The sequence below is a fragment of the Parus major genome, chromosome 2 (genome assembly GCF_001522545.3).
Source record: "Parus major isolate Abel chromosome 2, Parus_major1.1, whole genome shotgun sequence".
Lineage (NCBI taxonomy): Eukaryota > Metazoa > Chordata > Aves > Passeriformes > Paridae > Parus > Parus major.
Window position 1 is genome coordinate 139,293,855 of NC_031769.1, and position 26,674 is coordinate 139,320,528.

General features: G+C 44.6%; 1 protein-coding gene across 4 annotated transcripts; it reads right to left on the minus strand.

Annotated features, from left to right (window-relative positions):
- Positions 1-897: 897 nt before the first annotated feature.
- FBXO32 (F-box protein 32) lies at positions 898-24,965 on the minus strand. Of its 4 annotated transcripts, none has more exons than XM_033512439.1 (9): positions 24,589-24,962; positions 21,453-21,565; positions 19,699-19,748; positions 18,936-19,028; positions 11,982-12,075; positions 11,062-11,246; positions 7,980-8,162; positions 6,648-6,791; positions 898-5,971 (listed from the first exon to the last, which is right to left on the minus strand). In XM_033512439.1, exons 1-9 carry the CDS (start codon positions 24,702-24,704, stop codon positions 5,882-5,884), a joined length of 1,068 nt encoding a protein of 355 aa, XP_033368330.1. In that variant the 5' UTR covers positions 24,705-24,962; the 3' UTR covers positions 898-5,881. The 4 variants fall into 4 exon arrangements, with proteins under 4 accessions (XP_033368330.1, XP_033368332.1, XP_015472489.1 ...); XM_033512440.1 differs by lacking the exon at positions 898-5,971 and adding an exon at positions 5,990-6,476 and having other exon boundaries at positions 24,589-24,965; XM_033512441.1 differs by lacking the exon at positions 21,453-21,565.
- Between the last annotated feature and the right edge of the window lie 1,709 nt (positions 24,966-26,674).

Genomic DNA, 26,674 nt, shown 5'->3' on the forward strand with positions numbered 1-26,674 from the left:
TACTCCTAAAAAGATCCAGTATTCCCCTTAAAGGATTTGGTCTTTGCACATTTAATCTATTAAAATAAGTAAAGCTTGTTATATTCAAAAAAGTTTGAATAAGGAATAGACCTTAACAACAGCTTTGTCTTGTTTAAAAGGCTTTGTGATCTTGTCCCATCCTACATTTCCAGAGACTTGTGTCTGGGGGGGTGCAACCCTCTCTAGCTGCAGATCTGAGTCACAGCATAACTACAGAGACTTAGGAAACCACTCAAACATACCTTACATGACAGTGCAAATAAGATTGAAAACAAAACATTTGCATTTTGTACTTTTTTTCCGTAGCTGGCATAGCTTTCATGAGGCAAGTAGTCCTTTTACCATGATGCTACTGCCAACCAGAGGCACGTGTCATTTGCCTTCTCAACTGCTTTTCCCCAATTTATTAGCAGTTACTTCAGTGGGCTCCTACTCACATACCCTCTGAGCAGGAACCTGGGTCAGACTGTTTGCAGTCCTGATACTAACAAGATGCAATCGTTCCTCACCCCCCCAAAAACACATTAAAAAATGATCACTCAGGTAATATGACTAGGAAAAACCCAATATTTTTAAGTCATAAACTGGAGTTGAAGGTCTAATCTGAGATCAGTGTGAGCACTGATCTCTTTTGGGGCAGCAATCACTCCTGTGCTGTAGGCAAGTACAGATTCATGAGCACTAGCTGCCCGTGAGCACCATTTCTGTTAGAAGTGAGGGCTCATTTCCTTCTGAGACATGATGAAACAATAGCTCTGGGATGTTCTGCTGCAACAAGCCAAGTTCTGGATGTTCCTGCAGAAAAGTCTGCTTCCAGTCATCAGAAGCTCAAGGCTGATAAGGTCACCACCTTGGAAGCAATGAGACAACCATCTCTGTGGTTCACATTGTTTGAACATTTATTGCAATTCAGTGTCAAAAATGTTTTACAAAAATACTGTCTGCACAGAACAGCTGTAAAAATCAGTTGAACATGCAAGAGGAAAAAAGTGTGCAAATTTATAATGGAAGGATTTTAACCACACAATAATATTAAACAGAAGTCTTATATAAGGGATGCCTTTCACTTCATATCATCTCTAGTTACAACTTCAAGGAAAAATAAAACAGAACACACGCTCTCTTCCATATATAAGTAGGTATTTATAATTACTGTAGATTAGTTCCTAAAGATGAGCATATTTTCTATTTCAAATTAAAATGTTCTCTTGGTAGCTGACATGTTAGCATTCTGGGCAGCAGAGAATGGCTAAAGAAAGGCAAATTCCACCTCAGTTGCCCTCCCAGTAGGAGAAGCAGCAATAGGGAGGGAATTTCTCTGGTGTCAAGAGTATCTACATACTTGAGACTGCATGTGTCAAGGACAAGATGGATTTCTTCTCCTAGGGCAAGATCCTGCAAAGCTGATTTGCAACCAACAAAATCACTGGAGGAAGACACTGGATAGAAATTACGTGCTGATAGACTCAGAGCCCAGCTGCCACACTCTGACACCTGTGTGAATGGCTGACCACAGCTTCAGAGATTGGAAACAGCATCACTACAAGCAATGAGCTGAGAAAGCAGCACAAACAGAACACCAGAGTCCCAAACCTTGAAGGAGGAAGCAAGTCTACACCAGCCTGATCAGCCATCAGCTCCACAGGGCCTGTGCTTGTGCAAACAGGCCAGCTACAAAGAGGGGCATTTTAATTTAAAGCTATGTCTTTTTGGCAAGGTGCTGATCTACACAGAAGATGTGCAACATGTTTGTAAGGACAACCGCAGAGGACAGTGCTGGTTTGCTGTACCAAGCAGGAGATCAGTGTGAAAAGCACATCTGATTTATTTGCTACACAATAGGATTTGAAATGTTCCTGCTCTAAATGAAATTCTAGCAACTAAAGGTCAAGGAATTTTCTGGGCAGGAAAAGCTGGTTTAGTACCTGTGTATGTTCTAGAAGGTGACAGCCTCACAAAAATAATTGAAGTCAAACAGAAATGGGAATACAAACAGTTTAAAACCTGGGGCAAAGAAAAACAATATAAAATATATTCCCATATACAGAAAGTGTCAGGGTGCAATTAAATGTTTACATACAAAGCAATGTCTTCAGAGCAATACACATTTTCCTAATCACTTTACATAATAAAGGATCAAAGGATCTAGAAAGTCCCACAGTTTAAAAAAAGAACCCCAAAAAACATAAGAGGAGGTACACATGCTTTATGATCAAACTTCAGCATACCATAGTTAGTATAAATGGCTTAAGGTATGTACAGCTGAAATTGTGCCTCTTGAAATAGCCACCACATCAAAAACTGGCCTCTTCTAGAAAGCCGAAACAGATCTCTGGGATCTCTCCCTTCCTAAGCCTCCTCCCTTGCATGTATCTATTTTTCCTTTTCACAACACCATGTTCTATGCTGTTGCACTACACTTAATACATCCTCAAAAGACAATGAGACTTCCCTGGATATGTTGACAAGAGAAAGCACTAAAGAGAGGAAAAACTCTCCTGGAACAAGAACTGATGCATATCTAATGGAAATGCATGATCTAACTGGAAGGTGAAATGTCATTTGAAAAGAACATTCTATTTCCAAAACACAAGCAAAAGTCTGCTTTCCCCTTCACAACAGCTTTGCCACATTGTCTTAAAATAAAGAGGTCCCTTTTGCCTGAGAGCAGCCTTAAACCATCCCACCTGGAAGTCCCTGATGTCACTGTCAGTTTTGTTACTCTGCCATCCTCAGCCAAGCAGATGCCTTTGCACCACTAAAATACTGAGTGCTTTGTTTGTAAATGGTTAGAGTAAGGTATTTGGATGCAACAGCATTTTGTTTTAAATACAAACCAAGAGTATTGAATTCACTGCAACATCTCCCTGTACCAGCCACTCAAGAAACAATGGGTCCCCAAAGAGACCAAGGCCATCTTTGACAATTGCTGCAGCAGGAGGGTAATGACTGAGGCAGTAACTGAATAAGGCTTATTCTATTTCTTTTTGTTTAGTCTGTTTTTTTTTTCTGTACAGTAGTTGCTCGGTTTGCTGCTAGCTTGGATACTGACAGCAATAGCCCAAGACCTCACATAAGCAACAGACAAGTGTCTATGTATAAACAAATCATCTTCAGCTCTTTGACCCTTAGAGTGCTAAAAAATAAAATACACAGTGATTGAAGTAAGTTTCATCAATAGGAGCCTCAGTTGCACATTAAATCTGTTGTCAGTATGACCCATGGTCTCTGGGTAGAAGAGGCCAGTGAAGAGGTTGATAGAGCAATGGCTGGAGCCAAGACAATCCTAAATCACAGCTCAGTGTTGAGAATTTCCATCTTCTTATGCAAGGAATGCAGTAGGCCAGATTCAAACCTGAGCTTAAAATTCACTCAGTGTCACAATCTCACAGAGGTAAGTGCTAAGCACAGATGCAGAGTAGGCAGAACACTGCAGCATTTCATATAAAAATACTGTTGCCTCCCCATTGCAACAGGCTGGCTTCACTGGGTGGCAGAGGCAAAACTACAAAACAAACCAACCCCAAGTCAGAGCTGGAAGCAAAAGATGCCAAGGGGGACAGGTCTTCTCACTGCTGAAAAAAGGAGCTACGGGACTCTCCAAATTCAGTGTCAGTGCTTCATTCACTTCACTTTCAAGTTTCACTCTTTAACGTCCTCACTCACAAAGCTGGATTTCAGCCTTGTCTACCCTCTGCCATCAACATGGGAAGGAAATCAGAAACTGGCCTCCTTTACTCACAAACATCCCCCAAACAAGCACAAGTGTATTTTTCCAAAGTAGCAGTTTTAAAATCACTTTCAGTTGACATGAGTATGATCAGGAGGCTTATGCTTTCCACCAGCAGTTGAACTGATAAATGAGGCATCACCAAGATAAAGCTTCTTATTCTGCATGTGTCTTCCCCCCATCTCTGGAGAGTGACAAGCTCTGGGCCATGGCTAAGGGTGGTATAGGCTCACAGAACTCTGGAAGAGCAAAAACTCAGGATTTGCTGTGAGGTGGCTGGAGAAGGGTCGTTCTTGTCAGCATTTTCCTTGTTTTCCTCCCCTCTTCCCACTGCTCCATCTAGAGGCAGTTTTTCTCCCTTTTCGCATCTCTTCCAAGAATATGTAAAGTGATTTAGTTTGCAAAAATGCAAATACTGTAATTTTAAAATACAAATAGCTGCAGAAAAGTGTTCAAAGTCAGTTATAAAAATGTAAAAAAAGGAACAGCATATTTAACAATAATTAACTCAAGTAGTTCTTCCTGAATTGTCCTGAGTACTCCTTTTCCTCAAAATTTTTGTACATAGTCACACACAACCCACTAAATATTTACCCTTACGAGGTATCCTGCTTACATCACACACAGAGAAAGTGCTATACAGGAAATCTACTGGTAAATAGCAAAAACTTTCCACTGCAGGTTTTCAGATTGCTATGTATGAGCTAGATTCTTCATGCTCCACCGTAGAGAGAAGTGAAGGAGACAGTGAGCCAGATCACAGCCATAGTGAAGTGGCCACTTACTCTATAGGACTGAAAATTTAGCTCTGGGTTAGGGTCAGAAGATCCCATAAAGCAGCTCAGAGATAGAAGCAGAAAGGGCTAGGGTCCTTGGGTCTTTGCCCAGGCATGGGAAAAGAACCAAAGACATCAATTATGCTGGAAATCCCTTGCTTACCCAAGTCCTGACTGCTAAATACTGATCACTCCCCTAAGCTCCAGGGCTCTGAAATGAAACATTTGCTGCCAGTCTTCCAGTGACTAAAAACCGCATCATTTAATGAGATTCAGTAGCCCAGTTCTCTCTGTATTTTATCCGCTCCAACATGACTGAAATTCACTTGACAGCAGCCAGAATACAGAGCAGTGTATATGTTGGAAAACATGGGCTTGAAAAAACAGATTCTAACCTCACTTAGGATTTCAACTAGTGCAATTAACCTAATGAAGCAGTTAAGAATTTATCTTGTGAGATTAAATCCAGTCCTAATCCTTTGTTTCCCTATCATAGAACTTCCTCCCTTGTAGATAATGCTCATCCTTTTGTCTTCTCTTTACACATTTGCTTAGTCTTTCATAAAACCAACAAATTAAAAGAGGATGGAGTAAAGTCTTAGGTATTCATAACGTGCCTATCATCTAGGCATTCAAGCACTGAGTAGAGCAAGAAAACTAATGTAAAGAGGTAAGCATTAATACAAGAAAAGATGCTTACTATCACAAACATTTCCCTTTAAATCATTGTACAAAATACAAAAGTTCACATTGTATGCTGGATTTTTGTTTGAAAGGTACTCAATCTATTAGAGGTAGAAAGTGGTACGTTGCGATTCTGTCTCGCAAGCAGGCTAGAGTTCTATCCTAAGTATTTCAGAATGTGTCACTTTAAAAGCACGAAAGTATTATTAAACTTGTCACAGGGATATTTTTCATAAATATTTCTAAAATGTCATACTTATAAATATGTATGCTAAATAAAACCAGATGGAGGAACAGTTCAACAGTCCTAGCCTCATATTGCTTTCTCTCTATTAAAAACAAACCAAAAGAGTTCTAAAATGGACGCGGGGCAAATTCATTTTTAACTTCTAAAAACAAAAAAGAAAGGTTTTTTTTGCCCTGTATCTTGTACTCTGATGATAAAAAAGGGACTCTGTACAACATGCTGTATTTATATACCAGTCCTATGGAAGTCTGTATTCCTTAAGTGTTGCATGTCAGTGAGCAACTTCACCTTTCTTCTCCAAGATCCTTTTGTTCCTTGACTCAAGAGCTTCAAACATGAATATTTACACTATTTACAAATGGAGTGTCCAAGCTCTGTGACAAAGTGTCCTCTAGGAATTGCATAAGCTGCACTGACCCAAGTTCAGAACCTGAACAAGTTGATAAAATCTTGGGGTGAAAGAGAGGTGGAGCAAGTCTCTGGGTTGTTGGCTGTGCAGGGATGATCAGTACCCTGGGAAAGAAGAAAACAATTTAATTTAGAGAGGCTGCAGAAAGGGTGTCAAAGCATCAGCAAACTTAGCATTGCCCCTGCCAGATATCCCATGTACAAATAGGTAGAGCAGAGCAAAGAATAATAGCTCACTCAGAACTGGACTTAATATCTTAGGGACAAGTAATCGAAAAAAGAAGCAGCAAAGATCCAATTAATTCTTTTCCCCTCTTCTGAGGGGAAAGAGGCTAGTGCCTACCATCAGCTACTGTACTGGAGTATAACTCCAGAGACATGCCTTGCACATCTCCACAGTGGTCAGCAGATTTTTGTCCTGAGCTGTCTTGCAGCCATCAGCTTTCGTTCCAGCTAAACCCATTGCCAAGACCTCCACTTTCACATAACGGGTAAAGGAAGCTGCTGGCAACGCTAAAATGATTTCCTGCAGGCAGCCCTAAAATATGCCCAACTTCCAGCTCTCTGGCCCCAATGGACACTACTTGTGTTCATGACAAAGATGGGATCTCTGAAACAGACAAGAAAGGATCTTAATAGCTGAGGGAGAATTAAGATGTAGGAATTCACTAGGCTATGCAGGCAAATGAACTGCAACACCCTAACCCACCTACAATCAGAGGAAGTACTAGATGGCCCATAACTCCTGCCCCAATCTGTCTGTCCCACCAGCATCTCATACCTTCCAGGAAAGGATGTGGCAGTGCCTGCACAGTTGCAGTGTGTCACCATACTGCTCCTTCCGTGGGTAACACCTTATGAGCTTGAAGTACATCTTTTTCCAATCCAGCTGTCCTTTGTCAGATAAGATCAGACGTTTGCGAATCTTAAAGAAAAGATACACACAATTATAGCAGCTCAAAAAACTCATTTGTTCTGTTCAGCTCATGACAGTCTCTCCCTCGCATGTCAACCTTGCCAGTGCCATAAAAGTTCTCTTGCAACACCAAGAAGGCTCTTACTTTGAAGATTTCTGAGCTTCTTTGAGCTAAGAAGCTCTTACTTTCTACTTACAGCTGAAAAAGCTATAAGCATTTTCCTGATAGGAACACCTCACTCAATACCATTATGAAGGTCTATTCCACTTCATCAACTCCACCGCAGGAAGCCTGAAACCCTGGCAGCCATTTCATACTACTTTGACCACTGTTTCTGGCTGGCAGCACAGCAAGTAGAGTTGCATTAAACAGTTGTAAAAGTTGAGGTATTTTTCTCTAAGAGTCAATGATTTATTGTATCAGCTTGGGAGACACCCATCTCTCTTTTAGGGTTCATTAGTTGCAGAGGTTGGATGTGAATTTACTTAATAATAGAAATAGCTCCTTCAGAGTCACTTCCAAAGTCAGGTTCGGAGTGAGTAAATAAAGCCAAGTCAGCAGAGAAATCTGGCACATGGTTCCTGAAGTGCAGAGGTCTAGAATAAACACCCCAGACATTAACCCATAAACAGAGAGGGATTTTTGTTTGTTTGCTTTTAAGTTTAGATGATCCCAGATGATTACCAGCCTGCCAGAGATGTTTACACAGGTACAAAGTGGGCAGCAGCAGGGCTGCTTTCCACATACCATCCCATCACTCATGGAACAGCTCAGAGGGGATTTCTTGCTCTAAAGGGCAAGGGAGTACAGCTCATGGACCACATCCAAAGATTCTCTGCAAGGGTGTCAGTCCCTGGGATATCAGGATGATCGCTGGAGCTTGCCTGCACGTTTTCCCTGCACACGTGGGGCAAGGAGCAACTGCAAGTCATGCAGTTGTTCCCACCTGGATTAGGACTGAAGTTCAGCGTGTGATTAATTCTTCAAACTCCTATTTCAGGAATCATTGCTGTGGCATGTAAAACTCTCTATATAAATCATCTTCACAGCCATTCACATGCCAGCCTATATTATCAGCTTGCTGCACAGTCCTCAGATCCAAGAGACACCCAAGAGAATGTGCAGGCAGACACTCTTTTGGGGGGGGCAGGGGGTACACCAAGAACTGATGGCAGTTTTTGCACCTCTCCTCATACCTGTCTGTCTGTGAAGTGGTACTGGCACAGTTTCTTCCACAGCAGCCGGTCTTCACTGAGCACTTGGAGGTCAGGAGCCACCTGACCCAGGCTAACCAGGTCCCTCCCATCACTCAGTCGCTGCATGATGTTCAATTGTAAACACAGAGGCAGATCGGTGAAAGTGGTTCCTTTAAAGGCAGGCTGGAAGAGACAGACAGAACTGAGCTCCCAGGAAGCTGAAAACCTAAGAAATCCCAGCTCGCAGCATAGCTACTGCTTTTTAAAAACTTCTTCCCACAGAGAACAAAGCAGCAGTTCCCTCTTCTAAATAAAGGAGACATCCTACATAGAAATATTTGACCTTCTGTCCCAGAACAGTTTGAGATAACCTCAAGGAAGAGGACATGTATCTGTAGTACAACGATTAGGAGAGTTGCAGTCCAAGTCTCCTGCTCTCCTTTTTGTCCACCCCACATCCATACTCAGACTCTGCTTCCTGAAGCATCACCATCAGCTTGCACTACAGCAGGACATTGGCTGCATCGTGGTATTGTCCATCCAGGTCTCCACCATGAGGCAGGCAGATGGGCGTTACTTCTCAAGTTCAGCTCTGGTTACACAGACTGCAAGGAATCTCATGCTTTTCTGACATGTGTTCTAGCTTATGTCATCACAGGATCTTGCTGCAACCATAGCAGGAGCTGGTGAGTATCCACAGCATGTGTTCCCAGGTCACTGCTGGCAGGGTTAGCTTTTCCTCTAAGAACACTTGAAGGACCTTCCCCCTTTCACACAGGCTGCAGCCCTGGTTTTCCAGGCTGCTCAGCCACACAAAAGCAGATCCTAGCCTAAAGAGACAAAACCTTTGCTTAGCTTCTACAGGGTCCAGGATTGTTTTGCAAGTCTGCATGGGGTACAGCTCCAGGACAAACTGACCACAGTAGATCTCCATGTCCTGCACTCAGGGGAAATCCAAGGTGTACACAAGAGCAAGGCATCAGCAAGGACCACAACCTGAGCTCCAGCTGCAGCTTCAAAACCAGCCCCAGCCTTATTAAGGCAAACAGCAGCTTCTAGGATTGGGCTCCAACAAAGAAACAATGTTAGATGGATGTGCCAAGTTCATCCTTTACCCTGCAAAGAGATGCTGCTATTTTAAGTTGCAGAGTCACAGCACCCGCCTCATCTTTGGCACAGCTATTAACTGTTTCAAACAAGCAGCACACAGCCCACCAGCAGCAGGGGAACACTGCATGAGGCTGCTTTTAATCATGTGATCCCATCTCCAGCCATCCCACAGCATGGGAGACTCCAGAGGAATAGTAAGTACATCTGCACAGCAGCAGCTCCTGCCTTCACTCCAGCACCTCAGTGCTAGCCTGCCCAGACCAGCAGCACTGCCTGGAACCTGCAAGGACCAGAGCTTCTCAACCAAAACATCCATTTCTGCATTGCAACCTGCCAGGCAGACCTGACAATCACTCCAGAAGGAGCAAACTGTCTCCAGAGGACACTCCTTTCCACAACAGTCTGGGACACTTTTTGGAGTAGGGCAGGACAAATGCACTGGAGCCCTGGATCATGTCCCACCACTCTTCCATGCCAGGCTGCATTTTGCATTCTTCTGAACTAGGTGTACATATAAGCTTTATTAGGGCACAACAGGCAAGAGTAAGCTCAGAGACTCTTGGGTCAAAAAAAAAAACAACCCCAAAGCTCATACTTTTATCTCTTTCTGAAAAAAACTTGTGTGACTCTAATAATCTTTACAGGTTTTCTGGATCAGGCCAAAAACTTATCTGCTACTACTTTTCCCTCAGTACACTTTTCCAGAATGTTTCAAGCATGATTTTTTTTTGGAGAAAGAACACAGATTAGACCAGAACAGATCAGTATGCTGTCATTTTCTGGACAGAACTTTGTCTTTTTTTAAAGCAGCTGTGGCACATACAGCAAGGTTGGTTTTTTTTTTTCTTATTGATTTAGGTCTTTGGTGTTGGAAGACATTTCCCCCTTTAGAAACACCACAACCTCACTGCACCATAAATAACTGGCTGCATGGAGCTGAGCTTCTTTCTTACTCTGAATTCATCTGGTTTTGTTCCAGCTTGAACTGAAGTTATCTCCAGTGGTATGATTTTTTTTTGCAAGCTCTACATCTATTTTATTTACTTTTGAAAAAGTGCCTACAAACCTACACAAGTATGTATAAAAGACAGTTCTTTTCACAAGCAATGTTTCAATGCACTTTTGTCTTAATAGGCAGAGTTCTTCAAGACTACAACAGGAACACCAACACAGATACCAGCATGAAAGCTTTAGCATTCCAGAGGAGTAAGCATCCATGTGAGGTAGGGGAAAAACAGTGTATATACAGTCCTGGGCAACTTATTGTTGGTATGAGCAGAGTGGTTTGGCCAGATTACCTCCAGAGGTCTAGTCCAACATCAGCTCTGCTGTGGCTGTGTGAAATGGAACAAGTTCAGATTTGAGTCCCATGTAAAATCAGTTTAGAAATTTATCATCTAACACATCCTTCCCATCCCCACAGATGCTGTTCAAAAAAACCAGATGTTGTGAAAGCAGGACTCATTCAGCTGGAAAAGGTAGTTCCAGACAATTGGAAGAATCATTGGTATTTTCAGCCAGGAGGCATGAAGATATGCAGCTATTTAAAAATTTGCATTTAATTTACAGATTAAATAAATCTAAAAACCTCAACTGTCTGATAAATGGGTTTTGAAAGCAATTGCCTTCAGAGAAGGCAAACTGCCTTTAAGAAAGTCCAAGTTGACTTTTCACACTGAGGCCTAAGCTCTGAGGAGGGGAAGATGGTTTTCTGTCCAGCTCTGTTCACACCACACTTCACAGCCATTATGGAGTCAAGCCACAGTCTGGGACCAGTAACCTCAAGCATGATCCTGGACTATGTACATTGAGTTTGAATTAAGGAAGTGAAGTAATGCTAGGAATGCATACAGTTATTTTGGCAACTCCAGATCCTTCCAGTTTGTGCTTGCACTGGGAGGAGAGTGGGAAGCAGTTACCCAAATATGAGCCGTTAACACAAAAAGCTTTCATGATGAAGACAGTATTTTACCCTGGTGATCTGAATGTTGTTCAGTTGCTGTTGCCAGTGGAGAATGCTCTCCATCCTGTGCACCCACATGTTGATGTTTCCGACCAGGACAGACTTGCCGACCCGTTGAACTAACGTGCAGAGGGATGTGTAGAGGGTCTGCAGCAATTCCCGTATTAGTCTGATGTTCTGCTGATCTTCAAGGACTTTGGAAGAACCGGAAAGGTTAAAAAATGGGAATTGTCAAAATTCTTCTCTGAATCTACATGTTTCCCAGGCAAGTCAAGTTATTTTCTGTAATTTCACAGGCAAAGAGAGCCAGCCCGTGCTTTTCTTTTTAGAGGAAAGCACTTAAACATTAGCCAGTCACAGGTTAGACAGCAGATGGAAAGAGCCTCCCAGGATAAGCAGATGAGATCTGCCATTTCTGCAGCACTTCCCATTTCCAGCCACTGGCAACCAGCCAATTTTCCCCTCTGATACTGTGCAAGACGTGATCTATATGCACCTCTTCCCCATCTACCCCAGCTAATGTGCATTTCTCATTATGTATAATAACAGGCTGCTGTCCATGCCCAGGCTTCAGGGTGAGCTAAACATCCATGAGGGAAGCGCCACATCTCAACCACAATTCCAAAATTCCTGCCGAGGGCAGGAGCAGCCAGATCTTCTGCAGTCAAAAACAGGACTCCGTAGGATGCAGAAGGGGTGGTAGTGAGGAAAGCTGGAAAGGAGGAGTCACCTCTCTTACCAGACTACAGACATTTCTTCCCCTCCTCCCAAGTCCTTCATTGAGGGAAAAGAAAGCAGAACTGCACTACAAAAATAAGCAGTGGTCCTCCTCTTCACACATTCTGCATTGCCTGACTATTCTCAAGGATGTGGTTCACCAAAGTACATCAGATTAAATCAGACTCCCCCTCACCATTTCCATTTCTTACCTTTCTGAACCACTTTTTCCAAAATGTTCATGTAGTTTTTCTGGGCAATGCCACTCAGTGACGTCAGCTGAGACTTTGCTATCAGCTCCAACAGCTGTGGATAAAAATAGAAGTTTCAAGCCTTAGAGCACAGAGATACCTTTCTAATCTTGACTCCTAGTCACATGACACAGCAAAACAGTCCAGAGACTTGTTTGCTGCTTGAAAATAAAAAGGAGAGAGAACAACAGAGCAAAGTAATGCAAAGGGGAAGGAGAGCAGAGGCCAAATAATTAAACACGCATCAAAAGAGGTGGGGGGAAGAGGCATTTTAATTTTCTTCAGTGTGGGGGGAGAGGGAACTTGATTTCATGCTTCAGAGATGCAGAGAAACCACAGTGCTGCTTGGACTGACAGCTGCTATTCACACCAAGGGAACAGCAAACGGCCAACGTCACCATCCTTCACTGGGGCATAAACAAGCAGTACCATAAGGGAACACGGGCCAATGCCTGTTGGGATGGGGTTATTATTGACAGACCATCAATGAGAATCAGATGCCACAATTTACGTCAACTCCTGGGTTGCATGGGTTTTGTCAGAGCGCTGTCGCCACAACAAAAAATATTGTAGGAAGAACAAAAATCCTCCCCACAACAAGCCCCATTCTCTCCCACAATTTCCTCCCCTCTTCAGCTCTAACAACTGCAATAACAAACCACCTTTCCTTGTCTGCCCTGTTTACTTGTTAACCTCCGCTAATGAAGATCTTTCTTTTACTTTTGATTAGAATTTACTTCCCATCACCAACCTCCTGACTCTTGAGCAAGCTGAACAGTGAATTTGAGCTGCAGTTGTTAAAGGAAGCATTTCCCACAGGGAAGGACATTCTCTCTTCCCCATCTCTGTGCCACAAGAGCAGCTGAGGAAGTTTCCTATGAAACATGCTCTGCAGAACATGTGGCCTGTGATCTTGCAAGCCTTTCTCCCTTCCCCCAACATTATATAAATGCACAGACTGCCCACGTGTCAGTCCATTTGTTTTGGATGTACATAGCCTTCTGTTTTAATTTAGAAAGGAAAGGAAAAACCTTTTATGCTACAAATCAATCAACACATTGCCGCATGATGAGCTTATTAATCCTTTATCATCAGCAGCTCCAGTATCCCATTGCTGGCACCACAGAGAGTCCAGAGAAGGTGCAACTACTTGTGTCAAGTAACTAAGATGGCTTTTGACTAGACTTGATAAGTCATGAGCTGAACTGTTTGCCCTGCTATAAGAATGACAGGAATGCATCCAAAAAATCACCGGCAGCTTGCCATGAAGCTGGCAATGAGGGGGCTGAGGGAGAGGTATTACTGCAGCCTGTACTGCTCATCTGGGGCACTGGCATGTGACTGCCACTTAGGAACAGTGAAGTCGCCTCAAGTGACCAATCTCTTCTTCTGTTTAATATCCAGGCCAACACCACCATCAGATGGCTTTGAGTTTACATTCTATTAATATCTTGTACCTCATATGACCAAAAAAAAAAAAAAACAACAAAAAAAAAACAAGATGAAAAAGGACCTGCACTAACTCCTGTCAAGGGCAGGCTGCTTTTTTTCTTGGCTTGTTTGGAGGCAACAGGAGATGTGAGAGAGTTGGGTAATATCTGATGCACAAGCATCAGTAGATTTCCTGACTATATCACCCAAATGAGACCACAATAACGAAATACTCCTAAAACAAGGCTTGCAAGATGTTTGAAAAGCTTATAAAGTCTCTTTTGAAATACTGGATGAGTAAGTAGAAAAAAACCCCAACCAATGTACCACAGTAGTCTAATACTCTGCTTACCCTAAACAATTTAGCCTTCAGACTTTTGATTATAGTGATCAATTTTCCAGACTCCATCTGTAAACTGACCACACATGCACCCAGATCAGCTTGTCTGTGCACAAACAACTGCTGTCTCCAGACTGCACTGTTCTGGAACTGGCACAGAGGCAGCTTCCTCCAGGCTGGGTGTCAGCAATATTGTGCCCATTACTAAAAATCCCAAAATGCATGCAGTGATAAGCACCATGTAATGTAATACCAGAGGAGTGGGACACCAGGGCCATTCTTTTAGACAAATGAGGATAAAAATCTCAGTTCCTTGAAGAATGCTAAATTGGTACAAAATTAATTTAGCCAAAGGAACAGATTCAAATTTGCCCCATCTGTGTTTATCAAGGTTCAATTTATGTTCAGTGAACCAGCTCAGATATCATGTGCCACCTTCTCTTCTACAGCAATAAACACAGGATGAAATTCCATATGAAAACTATGTTGTGAATATTTCTAGGGCTACTCTACTCCCCAGGGACTGCTGACTGAAGCAACTAGCTAGTTCTCCAAATCAAAAGACATATTTTATTCTCTGTGCTCATATAATACACAAAAATCAGGTAAGCAGTACAGTCTATCTGTGCCCCACATGCTCCAGTGCACTGGGGGTCTTTTTGTGTTGGCACAGGCCCCAAGTATGATCTCAGTTAATGGACTGCCAAACTGAGGTCTACAGCAGTATAAAAAATAAGTCAATGTTGCCACTTGCATAATACAGACTAAAGCAGACCGATGAATTCAGATTAATGCTGAGTAGGGTAAAAAGACTGGAGAGCTGCAAGCGTGTATTATGATGTGGCTGCATGAAGTCCAGCCCACGCTCAGCTGAGAGGGACAGATGGTAGGAGAGAGTGCACAGGGAAAGGTTAAGAACAATTTTTAAAGGTCTGCTTTTCAAATACACTAAGTAATTGCATTCTAGCCAGTTTTAACTGGAGCTGGGAAGTCTACAACACCTCTGGAAAACAGGGCGTTGGATCCAAATTCACTCTTCCATCTCCTCAGAAGTTGAGAAAGGTGACCTGGTAGCTCCATTAAAAAAATCCTTCCCCATTTTGTCTTCTATCAGAGGTCTGCAAGAATTACAGAGAAAAGGCAAGAGATGCAGTGGGAGTTTTCCAGGGCCTCTGCAAAGCTGTCAGGAGGCAGCATCTTCTACAGTAGGGCAGTAACCTGCTCACTTCCCCGAGTGCAGTGGGGCTCCTGCTCAAATCCACCAGCCATTGGTCTGGAGCAGGCAGTGCAACAAAGCCTCTCAGCTTCAGCAGCAGAGCAGATCCTTCTCCTTCCGTAAGCACAAGATAAAAAATAGAAAACAGAACAGTGCCATGTGGCAGGGAATAGGGTCCCTGTTCCAGGGCCATGAAAACACTGCTGTGCACCCATGACTACTGTGTGCAGCACTGCGTAGACCTGCTACAGCCAGATGGCACTTTGGCCACAGTCTTGGTTCAACCCAGGGGCGTGCAGGCAATCCATACCCCAAATAACCACTGCTGGGGCTTACAGCACACACAGCCAAAAAAACCTCAGCAATCCTGTTGTGCTGAGCAGGGGAGTACAACCTTGTATTCCCTCAAAAAGGGAAATGCTCTGTAGTGATTAAAATCACAAGATTTAAACTACTGAAGTGTAAATTCCCTGCTGAATACCTCAAGCCAGCTATATCAAAGTTCGACAGCACTGTGTGGGATCCATAAGTTCCTGATGGTTGAGGATGTGACTCCTCACACCTGGACTGTTTAGAAAAAATGAAAAATTCCTCCTCCAGCCCCACCTTGTTCTCACAGCCCTTCACTTTCAATGGCTGAAATGTCACTGGCCATCAGCTGACAGGTAGAGCAAGAGCAAGGCAAGTTATAATGATTTACAGTGCAGCTGCTGACAGATCTCCATGAGACAGCATCCAATTGATAATCTTTCAGGACAGCATAAATCCAGGACTCCTGGAACTAACCTCTATTAAAATTTAAGAAGCAAATTTAAGAGTTTATTTTAGAAGGCTGCACACAACCTAGATCATGTCATTTTAGAGTTGTGCCCAGGCAGCTTAACCTGACCTAAGATTTTATGATCAGAAACACCACCTTCCCTTGAGACTACCATCATATGAGAAACCTCTTTCTGAAGAAGCAGCCAGCAAAACCTGTCATCTGAACACAGTGTTCCTGAAGGAAAACCAGCTTCTGGGCTGCAGGCGCATTTGTCTCTGCTCCCATTAATTATGCTTACAGAACGCTTCCAGTCTTTTCATTAAATCTCTAATACCAGAGAAACCAGGGCTGTTTCAGACCAACAACATTTTGGGTCCTCTGGGTCAAGCACACACTCCCTCATTAGCCCTAAAAAAGGAACACTGATTGTTCTGAAACATGTAAGCAGATGCACTAACTTGAAGGATCAGCAAGGACCAAGTCATGGCACCAGTACCTATAACTTGGCACTTCCAGAACTGTACCAGCAGACCATGAAGGTAAGATTGATGTTAGAGGAAAATTTCTTCTGCTTCATTTATATGGACTCACTGGTTCCAGCTGTGGTATTTACCCATGAAAAATACCTGCCAAGCTTCTTGCAGTTCATACCTCCATGTTATCTGTGCACCATTAGAAACTCCAAGAACTTAGTTTGGGTGTTATCTAACACAGAAACCTCTGTGACAATAAAGCACCAAAGATGCTTAAGCACTGTTCACTTAAGTTTAGAGAAATTCAGAAAGGTAAGGTCATGTTAAGTCTGAAAGCCCATTTGGCAACCAACAAGTGATGCAGCTTATATTTCTGTAGAGCAAGCTTGGGTGTAGCCAGCAGAACCTCAAACCTGCAGCTGTTTCTCTCCTTTCTTCCCCTACAGACATTGTCATATTATTTTCCAGCCTCCAATTCCAAAGTCCACTCCTTGAAAAGCATTTGCTTGATGAATTAAGTAGCATGACATTAATATCAGATACCCTGAGCAAGGAGTAGACCTAGAGAGAACAAGTGTTCTTGCCTGCCAATATTCAAGGCATTTCCCATGTGACAGATTGCCCATCTGTATGCTCTAGGAGGCCTGCAACTTGCAAAGGACCATAAACATGATCCACATCTAGGCAGAGCTTTTAATGAATAAATCTGGTATACAAGGCATTTTATGAACCACTGGAGACTTGGCTGATACAAGCCTTTCATTTCAAGAAGTCAATTTTATGATTTGATCCATGGTACCAGGTTTAATATCTTCTTTAAACTGCCAAACCACAAGTCAACCTCAATTAGAAAGCTTCATACTTCTCAGTAGTATTGTATCTGTAAAATTACTGGGGAAAAGCTAATCTTAAAAGCTCAGAAGAGAGGCAATTTGTACAAACAAGGACATATGTCCACTTCCATAGTTTTCAAAACTATTGTTTTTGATGAAAGTATCCCAAGAGTGCTGTGTATGAAGTCCTTGTGAGAAAAAGGGTCAGCCTGAGCTCCCTCACCAGACCACACTGACTTAATTGAAATTTAAGTTTGCGCTTCAAAAAATTTAGTGGGACTTCTGTTCAACCATTGCAGTCCCATACGAGACTATCACATTGGACCGAGCAGCAGAAGCCCATCATGTGGCACAGCAGGACCTGAGGCCATGCTTAGCAGAGGTCTTTGGAGTTCTTCACTGTCATAAGAAAGTCTGCCAAAGGGATATCTGCAGCACTAAACAAGTTTTATTTTACATTCCTTCTTTATATTTGACTAAAGGGTTATGGCCTTGGCATGAACTGTTCCTTCTCCAGTAATCCCCCTGAAGATGACACGGCTGTGTGTGTATATATATCTCTCCAATATCAGGAGACTACCTCAACACTGGTGATCACTTCTGCACAAGCGGGAAAACAAGTAGTCCCAAGATCAGCAGAGCTAGGACAGCCTGAGTTTACATGACTGTTTTGCCTCCCCAGAATCCCCACTCCCTGCCACCACTCCTGCAGTGGGACATCCAAGTGGTTGCCCTTCCTACACAGCCAGTGGCTCATCACACCTGATGCCTGTACCCTTCCCAGGGTGACAGAGGTTTCCACAAGTGATTTGTCACCTAGACAACCTAAGTGCACAAATCAAGGTTATCCTGCTCAGATAATTTCTTCCTTAGACACTTTTCACGACACTTGACTCAAAGGGAAAGCAATACCACTGCTGCTTGCTCCAGAACCTAACACCTGAACAGCTGTTGCCCCACCAGTGATCAGCTGCTCACAAGACATGAAAAGGAGCCATTCATAAACAGCCTCAAGTTAGTAACTTTTTTTAAGCTTCCAATTTTTTTTTTTAAATTTCCAAATCTTGCTAAGCATTCTGAAATTCAAGATCAATTGGCAGATCACATGCAGATAAACATACAAGTATCCACAGCCCTCGGGACAGTAGGTCCCCCAACCACTACCACCTCCTTGGCCACTCTGAGCCAAAAGAAAAACCCTGACCTATTACGCAAAGCCAGAGCATGGGAAACTTGAAGCTGATGACTCCTTTATTAAATAATGTTGTCAGGACTAAACAAACATTTCACCCACTGAAACCACTGCCAGGCACAAAGGATTAAGAGCAATCATAGTCCTTAAGAGAGAAGTTAATTTCAGCACCACCAAGAGGTTCAGCCCATCCCCTCATTTCCAAAATGCTCAGCTCCCCTGAGTCTCTCCTGTATCACCTCAATGCAGACAAAGCTCCACAGACCTCAGGCTAAAGCTTCCAGAGCAAAGAGGTCTCCACTGCCCTGTGGCATCTGCAGAGAGCCCAGGTTCTTCTTCAGAAGCTGAACTGAAAACTCAGGAGTTAGAAGCCAAGCTTTCTGGGTTTCAAAAGTGAATGACACAATTGAGAAGTAGTAGGAAGGCTAGGCTAAGGACAGCTCATCTTCCACCTTATCAACACTTCCTCCCTTTCCATTTTAATAATTTAAAGAAAAAATTTGGGCATCTATCCACACACAAAACTTCCATGCATTACTTCATGCAGAAAAGCCCAACACACCCACTTGCATGCTCAGACATCTCTTTGCCAGTGGTTCCCATTATCCAACTGGTGCTCAGTACAGAGCCTCCACCACCATCAAATAAAAATAAACCTTGGACTCACCCTCACAACATAGTTGAATCGCCTGGAATCCAGGATAGCACTGGAGAAGTCAAGCCGGTTGAAGGCTTCTCCCAAGGTGCAGTAACCATGGCGCTGAGAATAAAACACACTCTGGGTCATGCTTTGGCAGACTTGAGTCCAGACAGCACCACATAGACCTGACCCAGAGCAACTCAATTTAGCAAGCTGATGGGTACAAACCATGGGAGCAAGTCACAGCCAAAGGAGGCAGGCCTGGCTCCCACTGAGCCATGCTTACTGACAGCGAGAGTGGGCATGGCCCAATGTAGATCATGGCAACTTCCCAAGAGAGACCCATGCTCTGCTCATGACCCATGAATTTATGTGCGAGAAGAGCCCCAAGAATGTGTGGCTCAAACATATAGTGTGAGTTCAGAGCAGTCTCACAGAGCCACTTCTCTCCCTGAGTGCAAGCGAGCTGTTGTGATAAACTCCAATGATTTTCCATGTTAGGACTGTACTGGGTGAAAGCCAAGAACAGTATTATGGCTTGGCCTGCAAATGGCTGTTTTTTTTTAAATGAGGGAAGCAAACAAGTCATATTTTAAACACATGTACAAAGCCTTGTACATCAAGCCCTGGATCCCTGATAGGGGCTTAAAATCATTACTGAAATTCCAACCACAAGCCAGATCTTTCACTTATCTCTTAAGAGCTTCTGCTGATTTATATCAGCACAGGATCTTCCACTGCTTAGAAAAATCAGTAGAAAAGAGAACAAAGAACCTATAGAGACACTCACCTCTTTTGTGCTTCCCTTGTGAACATAGATCCACTTTTCCTGGTGGAAATCTGTTTGGACAAAGACATTTCACTCAGTTAAGCTTCCATCTCAAAGAGTTGTATCTCTGTTCTGCTCATGACATTCACTGTCTTTTAGTAAATTATTTTGTTTACACCACCATATTTGAAACCAAATCTAGCAACTTGCTGAGCTGCTTTGTTTCTATACAGCTTCATTTGAGACTGTAGCTCTAGCCCTCAGAAAAGGCTTCTGTTTCATTGACACAGCTCAAGCCTGTAAATGTTTAATCTGCCAGCCACAGACATACTATAGCACCTCCTCTTCTTTGGTCCCAGACAGTAAGTGTGGCTGACAGCCAGGTTTTGTTGTTATTGATTTTATTAACTATTTATTGCCTTGGTTACAGGCTTGGGATTGTATGTCAAATTTGAAGTTGAGCAAAAATGTCATGAGACACCAGGCATGTAAGAGAGCTTTTAGCAGTGAGGTCAGGCTTAGAGGAACATGCTTATACTTGCAGCTAACTTGCTAAAAAAGAAAGAAACTACATGGGACCAAAATTTTCCTATTTCTAATTGCCCCTCCCTTCCCTCAGAATGGGAGTTGTCTCATCCATTCCCCAAAATAACTTCCCAATACTCAGCACACACTGCTAACTCTGTTTGCAGAAGAGCCTGTACTATAAGCAAGTTATGCTGCTCAGTCCTTCTGCCACTCCATTTTCACATGGGCTTTTGACCTTACTTGTACCACATACTGGCAATTTAACTGCTAGTGTAAAATAAATTCTCTTCCCCACCCTGCTGGACTCCTTTCCATAAAGAAAATATTGAGCTCCTAGAGCAACTGGTAAATTAATGAACTAAAGCTATGGAATGTACTCCTGGTACTGCAAGTCCAAGGACAGACCCAGCCTCAGTTACAGGCATGCTGACCCTGCATCAAGCACTTTTTAATGGTAGGTCACAACAGAATCCAGCCAAAAACTGTCATGGTAACATTTGTTTTTTCAGAGAACTGAATACACTGAGGGGCCAACTTTTGGCAACAGTTTCCAAAATCCTGGGGGATGCACAATGAGTTAATAGCAGTGTGGGAATTGCAACCCATTTCCTCTGTATATGTTTACATTTGAAGTCTTCACATATAACTACAGTACCTATCTCGCAGTCAGCCCAGTGCAGACCTTGCTGTTCCTGCAGGCTCCCCCGGGTCCTCCCCTAGGGCCCCATCTCAGACCCTGGCTGCTCGCTGTGCGCACAGAAAGATTTTGAGCCTTCTATTGTTTTGAGTGAGCTAAAATCTTATTTCATTTTTCATGCACTCCGCACACAGAGATATAGGATCAAAGCTTACATTCAGGCTTGTAGCCTCCAGTAATGTAGATTACTGCTCAACATGCATATGGAAGGAAGAATAAATTTAGCCTGTTGTGCACAAGGAAGTCTAACAGGGAGAAAATACTGGAACTGGTTCATTTGAATGTACCATAGGAAAAAATTACCCTCCTGACAAATAAACGACAAAAATCTGAACACAACAAGCACAACTCCTCAGAACAGGGATTACTAACAGAGGCATAAATCTTTGTGTTAAACTGTATCCAAGCTCTCTACTTAGGTCAAACGTGGGCGCAAAGCCCTTCAAGACTCTAGAAGGCTCTTCAAGCACTGTGCAAAACACAGATATGAAGCATTTTCCATTCTTCTGCAGCAACTTTTGTTTAAAAATAAGTCCAAAAGATGTCTTACATTGAGTCTTGGCTTTGTTATTCAGCAGATCTTTTTTTCTCTTCTTGGCAGCAACATCATAGTTTATGCTATTGAAGAGATTCTCTTTGTTGTGATCATCTTTTTTACAAAAGCTGTGAATGATACAAAGCAAGGATTCTGTTTATTTCTCCATTCTGTTGCACACTATGTTTTCTGCAAGGAGAGAAAATACACGTTTTTATTGTGGCCTCCAAAGCTGCCTCCTTGCAGGTTGCCCCCAAGAAGTAGTCTGGACAGTTTCAGCATCCAGTAATGGTATTTTTAAAGGAACCTCTGGTGCCTCAATCCTGGACTAGCCAAGATACCCATGACAGGAGCAGGTGACACAGATTACACAGTGCTGGGACACTGCTGAGCAATGTTCTTTTCCCCTCTTTAACCTATTTCTACCCTTAAGTAACACCATATCCTCCTAGTGTACATAGCAGATTGCTCTGAGCCCGTCAGACTGCTACGGAAGGACATATTTAGACATCCGTGACGACATATATGTACTCAAAATATTTATTAACAACAGAGTTCCCACAAAATACTAATCTCAAGCTTACAGGAAAAGCTTAGCTGAGGTTCAGACTCATCTGATGGTTTTCCCAGACCCCATGTAGTAGTGACTACACAAGTTAACAGATAGGATCTCTTGTCCAAGACTGTCCATTGCATGCTTCTGCTGGAGCTCTGCTGTAACTGTATTATTAGTGAAGGGAGCTATAACCCCTTATTTCCTTTGAGGGCAATGAAAGGCTGTCTGTCAACATCCCCACATTCTGCAGACCTGCAAATCAGCAGATCCAAGCCACAACTCGAAACTGAGAAGCCCCTGGGCAGCCACAGCACTGCTGCAAAGGTCCCTGGGGTGGCAGGGGAAGGCAGCAGCATCAGGGGCTCTCAGCAGAAGCCCAGCAGACAGCCTGCTGCCCAGAGCTGCAGGGTGCCTTGCAGGTGCCAGGGAGAAGACAGGCCATGCATCCAGGAGAACAAAACAGAGCTGTCCCCAGTGTTTTAGCAGCTTGCAAGGGATGTACCACGGCTGTCTGCAACCCTAAATTTGAAGAAGGGTCCCAGGCACCTCACAGCTGCTGTGGCTCAGACAGCCCTGGAGCTCTGACAGGTGCCAAAACATATAGCTGCTGCTTACAGCCCTGGGCAAGCTTCCTCTGAGACAGCCTCAAGGAGCCTTACGCAGCCAGAAGGCTTCCTGTACAGGCCATGTGTTTACACTGCTTAGTCTCAAACAAAACCCAAACACGAGCACCACACCAAACACACTTCTGATAGCTATTCAGCACAGTCTCCTGCAAAGGAATGAGACCTGTGGGACACGACTTCTTGTTTCCCCTGTTCACTGGCTGTCTGAGTGGCCCCACCACCAGACAAAAGTCAAGCTACCAAGTCAGAGTTTCAGACCCAGAAGGGACCCAGATTCCCTCTAGGATGATCCAGATGGGTGTTCTGGTTTGGCAACTGTACATGGCCCCAGAGGTAGAAGAAACCTCTCCCAGTTTCAGAACACCATGACCCTTGGCTCCCCCTTCCTACTCCACATCCCCCTTGGAAGGCATCCGAGCTGTGGAGAATGCACAACTTCTGTGGGCTCCACCACAACACCGCAGAAGGGGAAGAGCAGCAGCATTGAAGGTGAACAATATTCACAGAAACAACAGTTTGGGGAACCAGCTATTTCTGCCAGCTGCAGCTTGCTCAGAACCACCTAAACGTGAAAGCAGAACATCTCAGCTGCTCATGAACATCCATGCTGCTTCCTGCCAGGGGGACCAAAACCTGAGAACAGAATATAGCAGCAAGGAAGAAGCTGTTTTGGAATATCCAAGCCCAGGTTTTATCATGGCTGCATAAAATCAACAGGGGGTCAGGTTAACATGCCCTGTGCAGTGGCAGAATCTGAGCCCAAGACGGATCTGCTTTAAATCTCACATGTCAACAGCACACCCTTGCCTGTTGACTTCCTACTGAATGACTCTGTAATCTGAAACCACCATAACAGCAGCAGTGGATGAACTCCAGCATGGGAGGCAGATTATTTCCCTGTTTATGTATTGCCAGGTTTCCACACACTTCTCCAGGGCATCTTGACAGGTTGAACAGTTGGGCACCTGGACCTGGCACTGCAAGGACCTTAGTCCAGGGCCAATATGTCACCTCCTTGCTTTTAAATGGGAAAAGGGATGTATCAACTCAGTATTCCCAACACACATCAGCCTAACGTTTTTCTACCTATTTTCAAATTACAAACCCAGACTTGATTTTTACTTGCAGCTTACACGAAAGAGAGCAGGAGATACCAGCTACATAAGCCTCCTCGCACAATAACATCTAAGCAGTGTCTCACAGCAAATCCCTTCTTACTCCAAGTCCCTTTGTCATGGGCATTCCTGACCCATCCCTAGGTCCGGTGGCAGCAACCCCAACCCTGGCAGCACACAGCTGAGGAGAATATGCAGCTCTGTGAGAAAAGTTTGGTTTTGACAGGAGCGATCTGGCCCGAGCCCACTACACCCACGCACTGCAAAGCTTCCTGCCCGCACCATCTTGGGGGTTTGTTGATGTTTTGCAGCCAGATTAGTCAAGCGGCACGTAAGGTACATTACTCATGGCCTAGGGAGGATTTATTGCTTCAGACACATCATTCTTCCCAGCCCGAGACCGGGAAGCCCCAGGAAAGGTTGTTTTTTGGGGGGAGGGTGGGCAGCCACCAGGGTCTCCAGGAGGCGTCCGGCGATGCTCCCCGGGGGGGCACAGCCCTCTGACCGCGGGGCAGCTGAATGTTTCATCTTTTCCTCGATTTTTCGGCAACCTCCATAGCCCGAAGGACGGTCCGGCCACCTGGGCAGGAACAGCCCCAATAGGGACGTGGGGACCCCACCGGGGCATAAGTGACCCCCATTCGGAGCTTCCTTTAGGCCCGGAGAGGCCGCCGAGCCCTTCCACCGGCAGGGTCGGGGTCACCCAGACAACAACCCCGCTCCACCGACACCGGGGCGTCCCCTGAGCCGGCCCGGGGCGAGGGGGGCCCGTCCGCCCCTCACAGCTCCCCCCCGGCTCCGCGCCCCCTGGCGGCACCACCCGGCAGCGGGGCCGGACGTGCCGCCGCCGGTACCTGCTGATGTCGCCCACGAAGCCTCCGCTCTTCTCATCCAGGAAGCGCGTCCAGCCGTCTGCCGTCTTCACCCAGCTCTGCCCGGGGGAGCGCCAGTCCTGCCCCAGGAACGGCATGGCGATGACGCGGAGCGGGACCAGCAGCGGGATTGGGAAGCGGTGGCGACTGGAGCGGTGCGGGGCAGATCGGAGCAGTACCCGGAGCGGTACGGGGCAGATCGGAGCAGTACCCGGAGCGGTACGGGGCAGACCGGGGCAGCACGCGGAGAGCGGTACGGGGCAGTACCCGGAGCGGTGGCTGGAGGAGTGCAGTAGCTGCGGGTGCGCTCCGCGCTATTTATGCGGCGGCGGCGCGCGCGTGTTGCCGGAAGCGCGGGGCGGCCCCGCCCCCCCGCACGTGGCCGTGTTTATCGGGGCAGGCCCCGCCCGCGGGGCAGAGGGGGCGGGGCCAGCGGCCCCGCGCGGCCCCGCGCCTGTGCGGAGCTCGGGGCTGCGCGCGACGGCCCCGCACACGCGCCTTGTGTGTGGAAAGCGTGGAGTGTGGAGTACAAACAAACGTGAAAATCATGTGTTATGCGGATCTCAGTGGCACGTATAGCTCCCATATTCGAGTCATCGGTACAAAAGATATAACTGTTTATGCAGGCGTGTTTTCATAGGCATATATATATTATTATAATATGCTTTGGGTATTTACGTGTTGCAATACGGTAACATATAATGGTATCTAATAGTGTAATATGTAATATATGTATTGCAAAGTTATCTCTATAGAAACACGCGGAATTGAAATCCTGCCCTGCAAAGTGGGTTAAGCCAGGCAGATCCATGTCGCTGAAAATACCGTCATCCTTTTAATGAGGATCACTCGGCAGCTCTGCAGCACAGTTGGGTTCGATCTGCAGAAGCAGATGAAGAGAAAGAAGTGCTAGGGAAGGCAGACACAAGATTTCTCCTGTCTCTTTTAAAAGCCATCAATTCAGAATCTTGTGAAAACAAACAGAATAAATAGAATGTTACATATTGGTTCTATATAGAGAACACTACATAAAAATAGTGTATTATGGATTTTTTCTAAATGTATGCTTTAGATGTATTTATATTATACTTGTAATGGTTCATGTATATATAATATTTTATGTATCAGTTTTATGTATTCATGTGGCTTATATGTGCGATGGCTTTGCATTCAGTGCTATTTATTTTCATATTTTATAGATAAGTATGTATGACTGAAAGCTATATAAGTATATATGACAGTATTTTACATGAAATATACGTGCTGTTTACACATAGTTTATTTGGTGCACGTACCAGCACTTTTTAGTAAAACTGTTATTTATTGAATATTAAAAACACAGGGGTTTCTTGCATCCAAGCCCAGGCTGAGGGAGTACCTTCTCAGCTAAGGATGTGCTATGGCACATTCCGTAAATACAGGATATATTTGCCCTGTGCTATGGTATATGTATCTCAATACCTATATTTTGGTTTTTCCAAGTCAGTGTTACTCGGGGACACTGTGTGTGGGGTGTTCTGGGTGTCTGGGAGCAGCTCCAGTCCCCCGGGAAGGGGTGGGTGGCTGTTTGGACAGGCAGCCACCGGCACGGCCTGGGCTGTGCTCCGGGCTGAGGGCTGAAGGGACGTGCTGAGCGGGGCTGGGGGGATAAACTGTCTTAATCCCGTCGTGTTGCAGCCGTTCCGTCTGTGCTGCCACCGCAGCGAGGCCTTCGGCAACATCTGCTGCTCGCAAGTGACAGTGTTATGTATTTACCCTCAAAAAACCAGAAAAACCCTAATAAAAACAAGCCCTGGAGGTGTGAGGTGCAGATGCAGTGCTGCTGGGGCTGAAAGCAGCGAGTGGGAGATCTGCGAGCTGGAGAGCTCCCTGGGGCATCTGCTGATGCTGGAAGCTTCACCCCAGGAGTGTTGGCTGCCCTGGGCACCCCCATCTCCCCATCCTGCTGTGGCTCACCTGTGCAGTTGTTAAAGAGGGTCAGTGGGAGGGAGAGTGAAAACCCAGCAGCTAAAAGCAGCCATATCTGAAGGGTTCTTGCAGCTCCATGACACAGAGATTTTGAGAGCAG

Coding starts and splice junctions, on each gene's coding strand:
- FBXO32 (XM_033512439.1), bottom strand. CDS start 24,704: ATGCCGTTCCTGGGGCAGGACTGGCGCTCCCCCGGGCAGAGCTGGGTG. Junction 21,566..24,588: donor TTCGTGGGCGACATCAGCAG/GTACCGGCGGCG, acceptor TATCATTCACAG/CTTTTGTAAAAAAGATGATC. Junction 8,163..11,061: donor ACAACATTCAGATCACCAGG/GTAAAATACTGT, acceptor TGTCTCTTCCAG/CCTGCCTTTAAAGGAACCAC.